General features: G+C 42.9%; 2 protein-coding genes across 2 annotated transcripts in view; one reads left to right on the forward strand and one right to left on the reverse strand.

Moving 5' to 3' along the window:
* The window catches only part of LOC137351560 (N-acetyllactosaminide beta-1,3-N-acetylglucosaminyltransferase 3-like), a 74,203-nt gene that overhangs the window by 22,598 nt on the left and 38,868 nt on the right, over positions 1-12,737 (reverse strand).
* LOC137351559 (uncharacterized) lies at positions 585-6,861 on the forward strand. The gene is made up of 2 exons (XM_068016083.1): positions 585-824; positions 3,949-6,861. Exon 2 carries the CDS (start codon positions 4,354-4,356, stop codon positions 6,334-6,336), a length of 1,983 nt encoding a protein of 660 aa, XP_067872184.1. The 5' UTR covers positions 585-824; positions 3,949-4,353; the 3' UTR covers positions 6,337-6,861.

The following is a 12,737-nucleotide window of genomic DNA, read 5'->3' on the forward strand; positions in this document are numbered from 1 at the left end:
TAGAGTAGGGGGAGAAGTAAACAGAGGAGGAGACTGTAGCAACTATAGGATAGGTTAGTGTCATAATATGTTATAACCAATAATGTAAATTAAAGGCGTGGAAAAATGGATTTGTATTGTATAAACATGAACTAAATATGTTGATCGGTGTGCCTGCTTGTAGGACACCCGATCTTGCAAGAACGTTAAATAAACTTACTTCTTCAGAGTTTGACTTGGTGCGGCACAGGGGCGGCACAGTGGCGCAGTGGTTAGCACCGCAGCCTCACAGCTCCAGCGACCCGGGATCAATTCTGGGTACTGCCTGTGTGGAGTTTGCAAGTTCTCCCTCTGTCTGCGTGGGTTTTCTCCGGGTGCTCCGGTTTCCTCCCACAAGCCAAAAGACTTGCAGGTTGATAGGTAAATTGGCCATTATAAATTGTCCCTAGTATAGGTAGGTGGTAGCGAAATATAGGGACAGGTGGGGAAGTGGTAGCAATATGGGATTAGTGTAGGATTAGTATAAATGGGTGGTTGATGGTCGGCACAGACTCGGTGGGCCGAAGGGCCTGTTTCAGTGCTGTATCTCTAAAAAAAAAATTATTATTAAGTGGGCTACGTTTCTCACAATTGGGGGCTCGTCCGGGATCTCTTCATCATTGCCGGGACCGCGGCCGACGACAGACGAGAAGACGCGTCCCGTTAATTTAAAAACGGTCTCGTTTCTCTCGTCGGTAGCGGACCCGAGTAATCGACTGAAAACGATCCTAGGGAAGTCACTCTGAACGAGTATTTAGTGCGGCAGGTACACACGTGAAGTCAGGCAACTCCGTGCACGGACCAAGGTAAGAAAAACGACTTTTAAGTATTATCTTGGTGACTTATGGTTAACTGTAGGATAAGACCTTCTAAGTACTAAAAGTCCTTGAGGAGTGAATTTTACAGTCCTGCAGTATAAGACCCTTCAGCTAGGAGGTGAGTACTGTATGGTATAAGACCCTTCAGTTAGGAGGTGAATACTGTGGGGCAGTATAAGACCTTTCAGCTAGGAGGTGAATACCGTAAGGTATAAGACCCTTCAGTTAGGAGGTGAGTACCGTAAGGTATAAGACCCTTCAGCTAGGAGGTGAATACCGTAGGGTACAAGACCCTTCAGTTAGGAGGTGAATACTGTGGGGCAGTATAAGACCCTTCAGCTAGGAGGTGAGTACTGTATGGTATAAGACCCTTCAGTTAGGAGGTGAATACTGTAGGGTACAAGACCCTTCAGTTAGGAGGTGAATACTGTGGGGCAGTATAAGACCCTTCAGCTAGGAGGTGAATACCGTAAGGTATAAGACCCTTCAGTTAGGAGGTGAGTACTGTATGGTATAAGACCCTTCAGTTAGGAGGTGAGTACCGTAAGGTATAAGACCCTTCAGCTAGGAGGTGAATACTGTAGGGTACAAGACCCTTCAGTTAGGAGGTGAATACTGTGGGGTATAAGACCCTTCAGCTAGGAGGTGAATACCGTAAGGTATAAGACCCTTCAGTTAGGAGGTGAATACTGGTTAACTGTAGGATAAGACCTTCTAAGTACTAAAAGTCCTTGAGGAGTGAATTTTACAGTCCTGCAGTATAAGACCCTTCAGCTAGGAGGTGAGTACTGTATGGTATAAAACCCTTCAGTTAGGAGGTGAGTACCGTAAGGTATAAGACCCTTCAGCTAGGAGGTGAATACCGTAGGGTACAAGACCCTTCAGTTAGGAGGTGAATACTGTGGGGCAGTATAAGACCCTTCAGCTAGGAGGTGAGTACTGTATGGTATAAGACCCTTCAGTTAGGAGGTGAATACCGTAAGGTATAAGACCCTTCAGCTAGGAGGTGAATACCGTAGGGTACAAGACCCTTCAGTTAGGAGGTGAATACTGTGAGGTATAAGACCCTTCAGCTAGGAGGTGAGTACTGTATGGTATAAGACCCTTCAGTTAGGAGGTGAATACCGTAAGGTATAAGACCCTTCAGCTAGGAGGTGAATACTGTAGGGTACAAGACCCTTCAGTTAGGAGGTGAATACTGTAGACCATGGGAAATAAATCGTCTAAAAAGGAAGACGATGGGAGACAAGGAAAGTCTGTCGGCAACATCCCTCCAGAAAGTCCATTGGGACGGATGTTGGAGTATTGGGATTTAGAGTCAAAACCCAAGGAGAAAAAGACCCAAATATGATCTAAGGACAGCAAGAAGGACCACCCCTAAACCCGACGATAACGACGACGATAGAGACAGAGAGTCTCCTAAGACAATGATGCCCTTGAGAGAGGTACCAATAGGAAATAATGAAATTGGATTTGTTAGTGCACCATTAACGTCAGGAGAGGTAAGAGTGTTTAAAAAGGAAATGAAAGTCCTCGTAGAAGACCCCTTAGGATTGACAGACCAAGTAGATCAATTTCTCGGTCCAAGTATATATACTTGGACGGAATTAATGTCCATTATGAACATCTTATTTACGAGTGAAGAAAGGGGAATGATTAGACGGTCTGCAATGAAAATTTGGGAAAGAGAAAACCCTCCCGGGGTAGGGGGAAACGAACCAGCCGATCAAAAATACCCTAATCAAGACCCGCAGTGGCAGAACAATAACGTCGGCCATAGGGGCCAGATGAAAGACCTTAGAAATCTGATAGTAAAAGGCATTAGGGAATCTGTCCCGAAATCACAAAATTTGAATAAGGCCTTCGAAGTAAGACAGGAAAAGGATGAGACTCCCTCAAATTTCTTACAGAGATTACGGGACACAATGAGGAAATATTCAGGTTTAGATCCAGAAGACCCGGTTGCCCAAGGACTCCTTCGAGTCCATTTTGTAACAAAATCATGGCCAGACATCCAAAAGAAAATTCAAAAGATAGATGGATGGAGTGAAAAACAATTGGATGAACTGCTCAGAGAAGCGCAGAAAGTTTTCGTTAATAGAGATGAAGCCAGAGAAAAACAGTGAAGCTTAAATGAGATGGTAATTGTACAAGTGTTCCACCCTTTTATGTTGTAAACAAGTAGTTGAAGCCCCCGCAAAACTTATGCCTTTACAGAGTTACCGCAGGCCCCTCTTATGGCACAAGCAGGCGACGTATTGAGTGCGACCCCTCTGGGTGTTGAAGGCTGTTTCTAGACAAATAGAGACCATTAAAGGCACCTAGGTGGGATCAAGGGATTGATTTTTAAAAATGTTTTGAAGAATCAAAGGGGGGATTGTGAGAACAGAATTTAGATTTTAGAATTTTTAAGAACAGAATTACATGGGAACATTTAAGATGAAACAATTAATCAGTCATGTATTGCTAACAAGCTAGCTTCAGTGCTGCAGGGAGGGACAGCTTATCAGAAATGACTTCATAACTTCAGGGCTGCAGAGGCAACTTGGCCTTGCAACTGGTACAGCGAGAGAGAGAGAGAGACATTGTACTTCAACAACACTCTTCTTATCACCCAGACATGACAATCCCAGGGGAAAGTTAGAATGAAAAACATACCGACCAGGCTAATACACGCCCCCTTGTTAGAGGGTGGCTCAGCCTACCCTTCTGATTCAGCAGTTGCTGAGTTTTTTATATTTGCTTTTATATTATACTGTTTAAATGTTATTTGTGTAAATAGATCCACATAATCCTAGTGAATATATATAATCATATATAAGTTGATCAGTAGAGAGAAGGTTATCATAGAATGATAAAAGGGGGGAATGTGGAAGTGAGCAGAAAGGCATGGCACTGGTACTTGAAACAAGGTTACCCTGGACCAAATGTTTACCTATAGCGATACTCAGAATTCGGACAGCCCCTAGAAAAGATGTGGGACTGTCCCCTATGAAATGCTATTCGGATTACCCTATATGGGAACCAGGGGCGAGATGCCAACCTTAGAAACTAAAGATTCGTTTCTAAAGAACTATATACTGGCGTTGTCTTCCTCATTGTCATTCCTCAGGAAGCAAGGCCTGTTAGCACAGACCCCACCTCTCGAATTTGCAGTGCACAAGATCCAACCAGGAGATTGGGTTCTGGTGAAATCGTGGAAAGAGACTAAACTACAAATGAACTGGGAAGGACCATACCAAACTCTCCTAACCACTGAAACAGCCATAAGAACGGCAGAAAGAGGTTGGACCCACTACACAAGAATCAAGGGGCCGGTACAACACCCGGCCGAGGAAGGAACTTGGACAACCGAATTAACAGAAGAACCATTGAAAATAAAGCTAAAAAGACTTTGAGTAACGAACTTTTTTTTATATAGCGGCGCGAGCGCGGAAATACTGTCTGTAATATTGTGTGCCTTCTCTCTTTCTCTCTTTCTTTTCAAAAGTAGCCAGGAAATCAGAACCAGATTAAAATGGGTTGGATGTTTTTGTATGCAGCATTAGTCATCCCAGTAATGGGAAAAATAACAATGCGGGACGGAACTGACGGGGACAACGGTACACAGATTCCATGGGTTACCCAAATTGAAATCCCCAAGAGCCAGGACCCTCAGGTGGTAGAAGTAGACTTATGTTTCCTAATCCCATGTGGGGGCATACATAACCAAAGAAATTATTATGTGGAGACCCTCCATTATTATGGGGATGGACTAATAACAGGAGACCCACTCCCACCGATTATATCCATTCACCAGAGCCCCATAAAACCAGGCCCAGATTGTCCAGATAAGGAATGCAACCCTATATATTTGACAATAAAAAGAACCAAGTGGACAGAAACGACTGGTGGAATATCCATCCAACGCCATCGGAATGGCTCAATAACAGAAGAACAACAAATCAACCATACCCACTTCCAATTAGACAACAAGGTGTTTGGAGTAACAGTTAGAGAAGGGAAAAAGAAAGGTGAATTAAAATGTTGTTTTCAGGTAACAATAGATAAGACTGGTAAACCATCTAACAAACTAAAAAGGACCTCTCATAACGATCCTAACATAGTAAAAATAATAGAGGTAAAGGACCTGAGAAAGACAATTGAGATAGAAACCGGTTACGGGGACACAAATGCCTGGGTAGAATGGATAAAATATACTGTAAAAAGTTTGAACAAAAACAATTGCTATGCTTGTGCATCTGGTAAACCGATAGCTCAAGTAGTACCTTTCCCGCTGGGGTGGGAGCGTGACCAAAAGGGCATGGAATGCATGTTAGCCCTATATCAGGATAAGACGGCTTGGGGTATTCAAACTTGCATATCCTTGTCATTAATGTTCCCTCCCCGAGAGAAAAAAGATTCAAGGACTCCCCCTTCATTTTTAGCCACCAGTGTGAATCACACATCATGCGTAAGTCGACACGGTGCGGAGCTAACCAGCAATATGGGAGAGTTGAAGTCATGCATAGAGACTGAGGACGTAACTGGAAGAGTCAGGGGAGGGAATTACTCATCATTGAATGTCCCCAGAGCGGATTTATGGTGGTATTGCGGAGGAAAAATCCTGAGACAGACCCTACCCTCCCAGTGGAAGGGGACGTGCGCAATTGTTCAATTGGCAATACCATTCACCTTGGCATTTGAGAAACAAAAGATAATAACGAGGGAAAGGGGTAAAAGGGAAGCGATAGCGAACTCTTTTGACGACCAGGTATACATGGATTTCATAGGGGTCCCAAGAGGGGTACCTGATGAATTCAAGGCCCGAAACCAAATAACCGCCGGTTTCGAGTCTTTGTTTTGGTGGGTCACTATTAACAAAAATGTAGATTGGATAAATTATATTTATTACAACCAACAAAGATTTATAAATTATACTAGAGATGCGGTAAAAGGTATAGCTGAACAATTAGATGCCACTAGTAGAATGGCTTGGGAAAATCGACTGGCTCTAGATATGATCTTAGCAGAAAAAGGAGGCGTATGTATAATGTTAGGAGGGAAATGTTGCACATTTATCCCAAATAACACAGCACCCGATGGTTCAATCACCCGAGCACTGCAAGGGTTAACAACTTTAGCAGAAGAGATGGCCGAAAATTCAGGAGCAGACACTTCCCTGACGGGGTGGCTTGAATCCTGGTTTGGAAAATGGAAAGGCATGATAATCTCGGTTTTTACCTCCCTGATCATGGTTGTCAGAATACTAATAGCCATCGGGTGTTGCATTATTCCTTGTGTAAGAGGGCTGACACAGCGATTGATTGAGACAGCTTTGACGAAGCAGATGTCAATACAAAGAGGCCAGGAAGAGAGTATGTACCTGTTAGGTAATGACAAAGTGGATAGTATCAATGGAAATACAGACATTGAAAAGGCGGCTGAAATAATGCTCAGAGAATTTGAGAGGACATATGAGAACCCTCCGCAGTATGTAGAAAACAACAAGGATAAGTAAAAGAAAAGGGGGAATTGTGAGAATAAGAAATACTGAAATGTTGTTTCTACAGCTTGTGGAAAATTACCAAGAAGTCATTTTTACACAACATAATGAAATCACTGAAAAAGAGAACTGATAAGGGTATGTAAGTAAAGACCTTGAGACAGTACAGCAGTTAAAAATTGTGCTTAGGCAGAGAAAAGAGAAACAGCAAGAGTTAGAACAGAGGATGTAGTGAATAAGAAACTGCCCCACTAAGATAAAGGCTGACAGCTGCAAGTTAAAACACACAATGGAGAGCCAAATAAGGTAAAACAACAACAAGAGTTAGGGGCTAGAAAGTTAGAGTAGGGGGAGAAGTAAACAGAGGAGGAGACTGTAGCAACTATAGGATAGGTTAGTGTCATAATATGTTATAACCAATAATGTAAACTAAAGGCATGGAAAAATGGATTTGTATTGTATAAACATGAACTGAATATGTTGATCGGTGTGCCTGCTTGTAGGACACCCGATCTTGCAAGAACGTTAAATAAACTTACTTCTTCAGACTTTGACTTGGTGTAAATTATTATTAAGTGGGCTACGTTTCTCACACCTGTAACCCTGATATCCCGAACACCCAGCCTGAGCCTGAATTAAGAGGACTTAGTCCCACGTGACGGCCAGGATCAAGTGGGTGAAGGGAATAAAGGGGCCAAGGGGAAGTTGACTCCGCGCCACGGTTTACATTTGCAATATCTCTGACCACATGAACTAAAATGGGCCTAATAGTCTCCCTGGTTTTTGTTACACACTGCAAGATTGTATGTGATATGGGATGACACATTTTGGAGGGAATTACCGACCGCTCCAGTCAAAGCCCCCAAACAAAATATACGATTCTGATTGTGGTGGGAGAAACGCACTGTTAATTCAATCCCGTCCCTCCACAGATTGCTTAACATATCATTTTAAACTTTCCAAATTAAAGAAAGACCCAGCCAAATTGTGCCATCTATTAACCCCCAAATGACACTAACCAAACCAAGTGTCTTTAATTCAACAAATTAACTGTTTAATTAAAAAAACGAAATTCTTAAACACTATGAAGGTATAACCAATATTTAAAATAGAAAAGATTAGAGTCCTTGCAAATTTACAGTCCACTGTTGCTCGAAGTCCTCACAGCCATCCGATGGGGAAAAAAAGAGTTCTTCAATAGTAGGACAGTCCGTAGTCTAATTCCAGCAGTAAGTGATGCTTTCCTGCTCCTTTTCAACAATTAACAACTTGCAAACACTTTCAATAGAATCAATCTGACTTTAGAGTTTTTGAGGGATAAAAGATTGTCACAGTCTAACTTCCCTTCCTTCAGTTTAAATTACCAGAAATCTCTGTTTTGGCTTGACTTTTTTTAGAATTTTGAGAAATAATAATAACTAAACAGACAAAATTCTCTTCCTTCAGTTTAAATGGAAGGGAGCTCTTCTTTCAGGTGCTAACACCAGCCGTCTGTCTGTGTTCTCTGTTAGAACAGGTTGTCTTCAACTAAAAGTTGAATTGTAACAAAAGTATCGCATGATGCTCAGTCCAAGTGGCTGTATCTAAGGTAACCAGAATGCGCCCTTTGAATCGCAGTCTCCGAATGGTTGTATCCAACGCCAACCAAAAATGCATTTTCTCTACCTCCTGAGGCTTGCTGGTTCTTAAAGCAGTACTGATCCTTTGCAAGCCTTAAAGACACACCACATATTTGCCGGAGAGAAAAAAAACTACAGGACCATGACAATAGCTATAAATCTCCAACTCTTTCTTTGTACCTCCTCCTCTCTTCATCCCTTTCCTCTTCTCCTCTTTCTGAGAAGTGACTGATGCGTGTAGACGTCAGTCAGGGACAGGACTAGTCTTGATGCCCCACATAGTCAAATAGTCCGCTGGGACTCTATATCGAGGGTCATACATAAAGAATTGCCAGTCATGTGACATTAGGAAGCAGTCACGAGCATGAGCCAGCAATTTGAGGAGAAAGGGGCGAAATTATTGTGATATGAACCAATATTGGGAGCAAGATTGCTTCAGGACTCAGCTGCAATTACCAATAGAATTTATGTAACCTGCCATCACCACCACCATTGCTGGCTGTGCCGTCAGTCGTCAAGGTCCTAAACTCGGAATTAATACCTGCACCACCACCACAGCATTTACATAACACTTTAACAACAACTTATATTTATATAGTGCCTTCAATGAAATAAAGTGTCCCAAGGTGCTTCACAGGAGCTTTATAAAACACTGAGCCACATCAAGAGATATTAAGTCAGGTGAACAAAAGCTTGGTCAAAGAGGTAGGTTTTATGGAGTGTCTTAAAGGAGGAAAGCGAGGCGGAGAGGCAGAGAAGGAGAGTACTCCAGACTTTTGGGTCCAGACAACGAAAGGTGCGGCCACCAAAGCTGGAGCGATTAAATGGGGAATGCTCAAGAGGCCAGAATTAGAGGAGATCAGATAACTCAGAGGGACGTGGGGCTGGAGGAGATTACAGACATAGGGAGAGTCAAGGCCTTGGTTTTCAAAGAATTTGATTACATCACCTCTCAACTTTATAAACTCAAACCAATTTTGTGCAACCTGTTCCCACCTTTATGCCCTGTTGCAATTCTGGTTGCTGAATCAATGTCATAAAATGCCAAAGAAATATAACAATTCAGGAGGAAATGACTCACCAACAGTTGCTCCAGAGCAAACAGGAAAGGGCAGTGGCTGTTGCTTCACCATTATTTTCCACATCCAAAGAATAATGTAAAAACAATAGGCCATCTGTGAATGGCAGGTTGTGGAATTGCTTAATATTTTGCTGGTGTTCTGTTGATTCTAGTTGCTTTTAAATCTTGTAGCATTTTCAGGAATCTTTGTGAAAGGAACATGACAGTGGGTGATGGAAGTTAAGGACGTAAGAACATAAGAACTAGGAGCAGGTGTTATGTATTGTTATACTATCTGTAAAGTGCTAGGAACTAATTAGCTAGGAACTTTTTGTTATGTGTAAGTGTTCAAGTGGGGCCACATTCATGGCTGCACTGGAGAGTCATGGGATATGTACCACAAAACCAGTCTCACCAGTCCTACAGCAGGCAACATGGTGGCTGAACAAATTACTGAAAAGCTCAAGCCTTTCCAAATTTAATGTGTGGAGTGGGAACCAGAAAACAACAAGACGTAACCTGGTGGCAGCAATGTCTGTGAGTAAACCTAGAACATTTTAAAAGAATTAGGTTGGGAAAATTGACCCAAATTAGTGCCAGGGAGAGAGAAAGAAAAACTGAGTGACTTGTGTGAAACTGAAAAACCAGATGTCAGCCAGGACAAGAATGAATGCACAGCTACAGCCCATAATGAATTGGGAAGCTGATGATGTCATAGAAGCATTTGAGAAGTTTAAACAAAAGTGCAGATTGACATTCAATAGTTTCCTAAAAGGCACTAGTGAAGAGGAGAAGGTCAGCTATATCTTTCTGTGGGCTGGAGATAAAGGATGAACATTTATTTAACAGCTGGGACCTAAGCGAAGAGGACAGCAGAGACCCAGGCAAATTTTTTGAAAGATTCAGCACCCATCTCCAGCCAAAGTCAAATCATCGGATATACCGATATGAATTTCAAGGCCTCAGACAGGAACTAAGTGAGCCTGTTGACAATTTTGTAACAAGATTGAAAAATGCAGCCAGAAAATGTAAATTTAAGGACACAGATGAACGGCTGATAGATCAGCTCATTTGGGGTTCTGCATATCCTGAAGTACAGAAAGCTCTAATCGGACAGGACAAGCTCACAATATCACAGGCTATAGACACTGCCAGAGCACTTGACCCACGAGCAGATAGACGAAGACACTGACTACCCACACAGCTAGCCTTCAGTTAAGCCAAGAGAAAGGCAGCAGGGTTGATGCAGTGAAACAACAAAAGGACGTACACCAGACAGAGAGAAAGATGTGCAGGAGCTGTGGACGACCACACGAATTGACAGACGAAAGGAAATGTCCAGCATATGGATCAATCTGCAGAGCTTGCAGAAAGACCAGTGGGAAAAGATGTGCAGAACAAGGCAAGAAGGTGGTAGACAAGTGACCAGAGCCAGAGTAACAGGGCGAATGAGTAGTGAAAGAAACTGAAACATCCATACCCTGGAAGATGACAATGCATTTAGAACATGATCGACATAGGAACCAACAATTGCACAAAATGTCTGGATGTAACAGTTCCCAGAGAAGAGAAATTCACACAACCATTCAGATCAGGAAGAGGCTGAGAAATAAACCCACAACGACAAAGCTGAAGGTGAAGACTGATAATGGAGCGCAGAGTAACATCATCCCACTCAGACCATACCAGCAGATCTTTTCTGAAAATTTGGAGAAAAATGGTTATCCAAGGGAACGTGCTCTGAAACCAAACAACGTCATGCAAACAGCATATGGGGAAACTGAGATTCGACAGCTAGGAACAACCCAAATCAGAAGGACACACAACGGAGATGGGGAAACTGAGATTCGACAGCTAGGAACAACCCAAATCAGAAGGACACACAACGGAGATGGGGAAACTGAGATTCGACAGCTTGGAACAACCCAAATCAGAGGGACACACAACGGAAAAGATGTTAACCCTATGTTCTACGTCACAGAAACAGATGGTCCTGCTATCCTGGGGTTGAGCAGTTGTGAAGAGCTGCAGGTTATCTCAGTAAACCATGAGGTGAAAGAGGCGACACTAAGGGTTGAAAAGGACCCTCCAATCAGAAGCAAAGAAGATCTGGTACAAATATACCCAGAGTGTTTTAATGAGACAGTTGGACGCTTTGAAGATTTTGAATATCACATCACTATTGACCCAGCGATGAAACCAGTGATTCATCCCCCACATAAAGTACCAGTAGAACTAAAAGGAAAGCTTGAAAGAGAGCTCCAAGAAATGGAAGAAAAGGTCACAGAGCCTACAGATTAGGTAAATTCCAACGTGGTGAGAGAGAAGACAAATGGACAAAAGAATTTGCCTGATCTCTAGGATCTTAACCATGTAATAAAGAGAGACCCTATTCCAACATTGGAAGAAAATCACACCAGCAATGGCAGGGGCAAATGTTTTCAGCAAGCTTGATGCCAGAAATGGATACTGGAATATGAAGCTCAATGCAGAATCTTCACTGACAACATTCAACACACCCTTTGGACGGTACAAATTCCTGTGTTTACCTTTTGGAGCAGTCGGCATAGCTGATACTATACAGATATATGGTGTAGATGGAAAAGATCATGGCAACCATCTACATGAAGCCATGGAGAGAACCAGGAAAGCTGGGATTAAGCTAAACGCAGACAAATGCATTGTAAAAGTGACAGAATGCCAGCTCTTCGGAATGGTGTACACACCTGACGGAGTCAAGCTGAGTCCTGAAAGAATCTCAGCCATCTCTGGGGTGGAAGCACAAGAGATAGAGAGTTGAGAAGTTTCCTTGGTTTGATACAATACATGAGCTCCTTTATTCCGCACATGTTGGAATACACAGCAAACTTGCAGAAGCTGATGAAAGAAGATGCAGAGTACCTGTGGTCAGAGTCACACGATAGGGGTTTCAACAAACTCAAAAAAGTAGTATGCAAGGAGACAAGTCTGTCATACTACAACAGAAATAAAGCTGTCACTCTGCAAGTAGATGCTTCCACAAAAGTACTGGGAGCAGCCCTGGTACAAGAGGGAAAGCCAATAGCATTTGCGTCCAAAGCTCTAACATCTGCTGAGGCAAGATATGCCAACATAGAGAGAGAGCTTTTGGCAGTCATGTATGGATGTGAGAAGTTCCACACATATCTCAATGGGAGGATGTTCACATTGGAGAGTGATCATCGTCCACTGGAGCAGATCTACAAGAAAAATGTATGGAAAGCACCAGCAAGAATACAGAGGTTACACTTGAGGCTTCAGAGTTACAATTGCATTCTGAAATATAAGCCAGGAAGAGAAATGGTCCTGGCAGACACCCTATCTCAATTATCACCATAGGAGAAACATGAGATAGAAGATCTAGATATAAAGATTCATCACCTAGTGAACATAACATTACCGACACTGAGCCAAATTAGAGATGAGACCAGCAAAGATGAGGAGCTGAATTTTACCGGTCCCTCGAAGCACAGTTCACGGCATGGAGGCCGGGAAAATCCTGCGGAGAGAGACCCACCTCAACCTGCGACGTCGAGAAGGGCTCGCAGCAAATTACCGGTGGCGGGGGGACCTTGGTGCAGCTCCCCGCCGCACGGCAGCAACACCACAATTAGCATATGGTAAATGGTACTTACCTTTGCTGATTATGCAGGACGCCAGCTCTCCATTGACACTTCCTGATTTTTTGCTGAATGGGCGGCCATCAAGTGCCGTCCCAT

This window comes from Heterodontus francisci, chromosome 36, assembly GCF_036365525.1.
Source record: "Heterodontus francisci isolate sHetFra1 chromosome 36, sHetFra1.hap1, whole genome shotgun sequence".
Lineage (NCBI taxonomy): Eukaryota > Metazoa > Chordata > Chondrichthyes > Heterodontiformes > Heterodontidae > Heterodontus > Heterodontus francisci.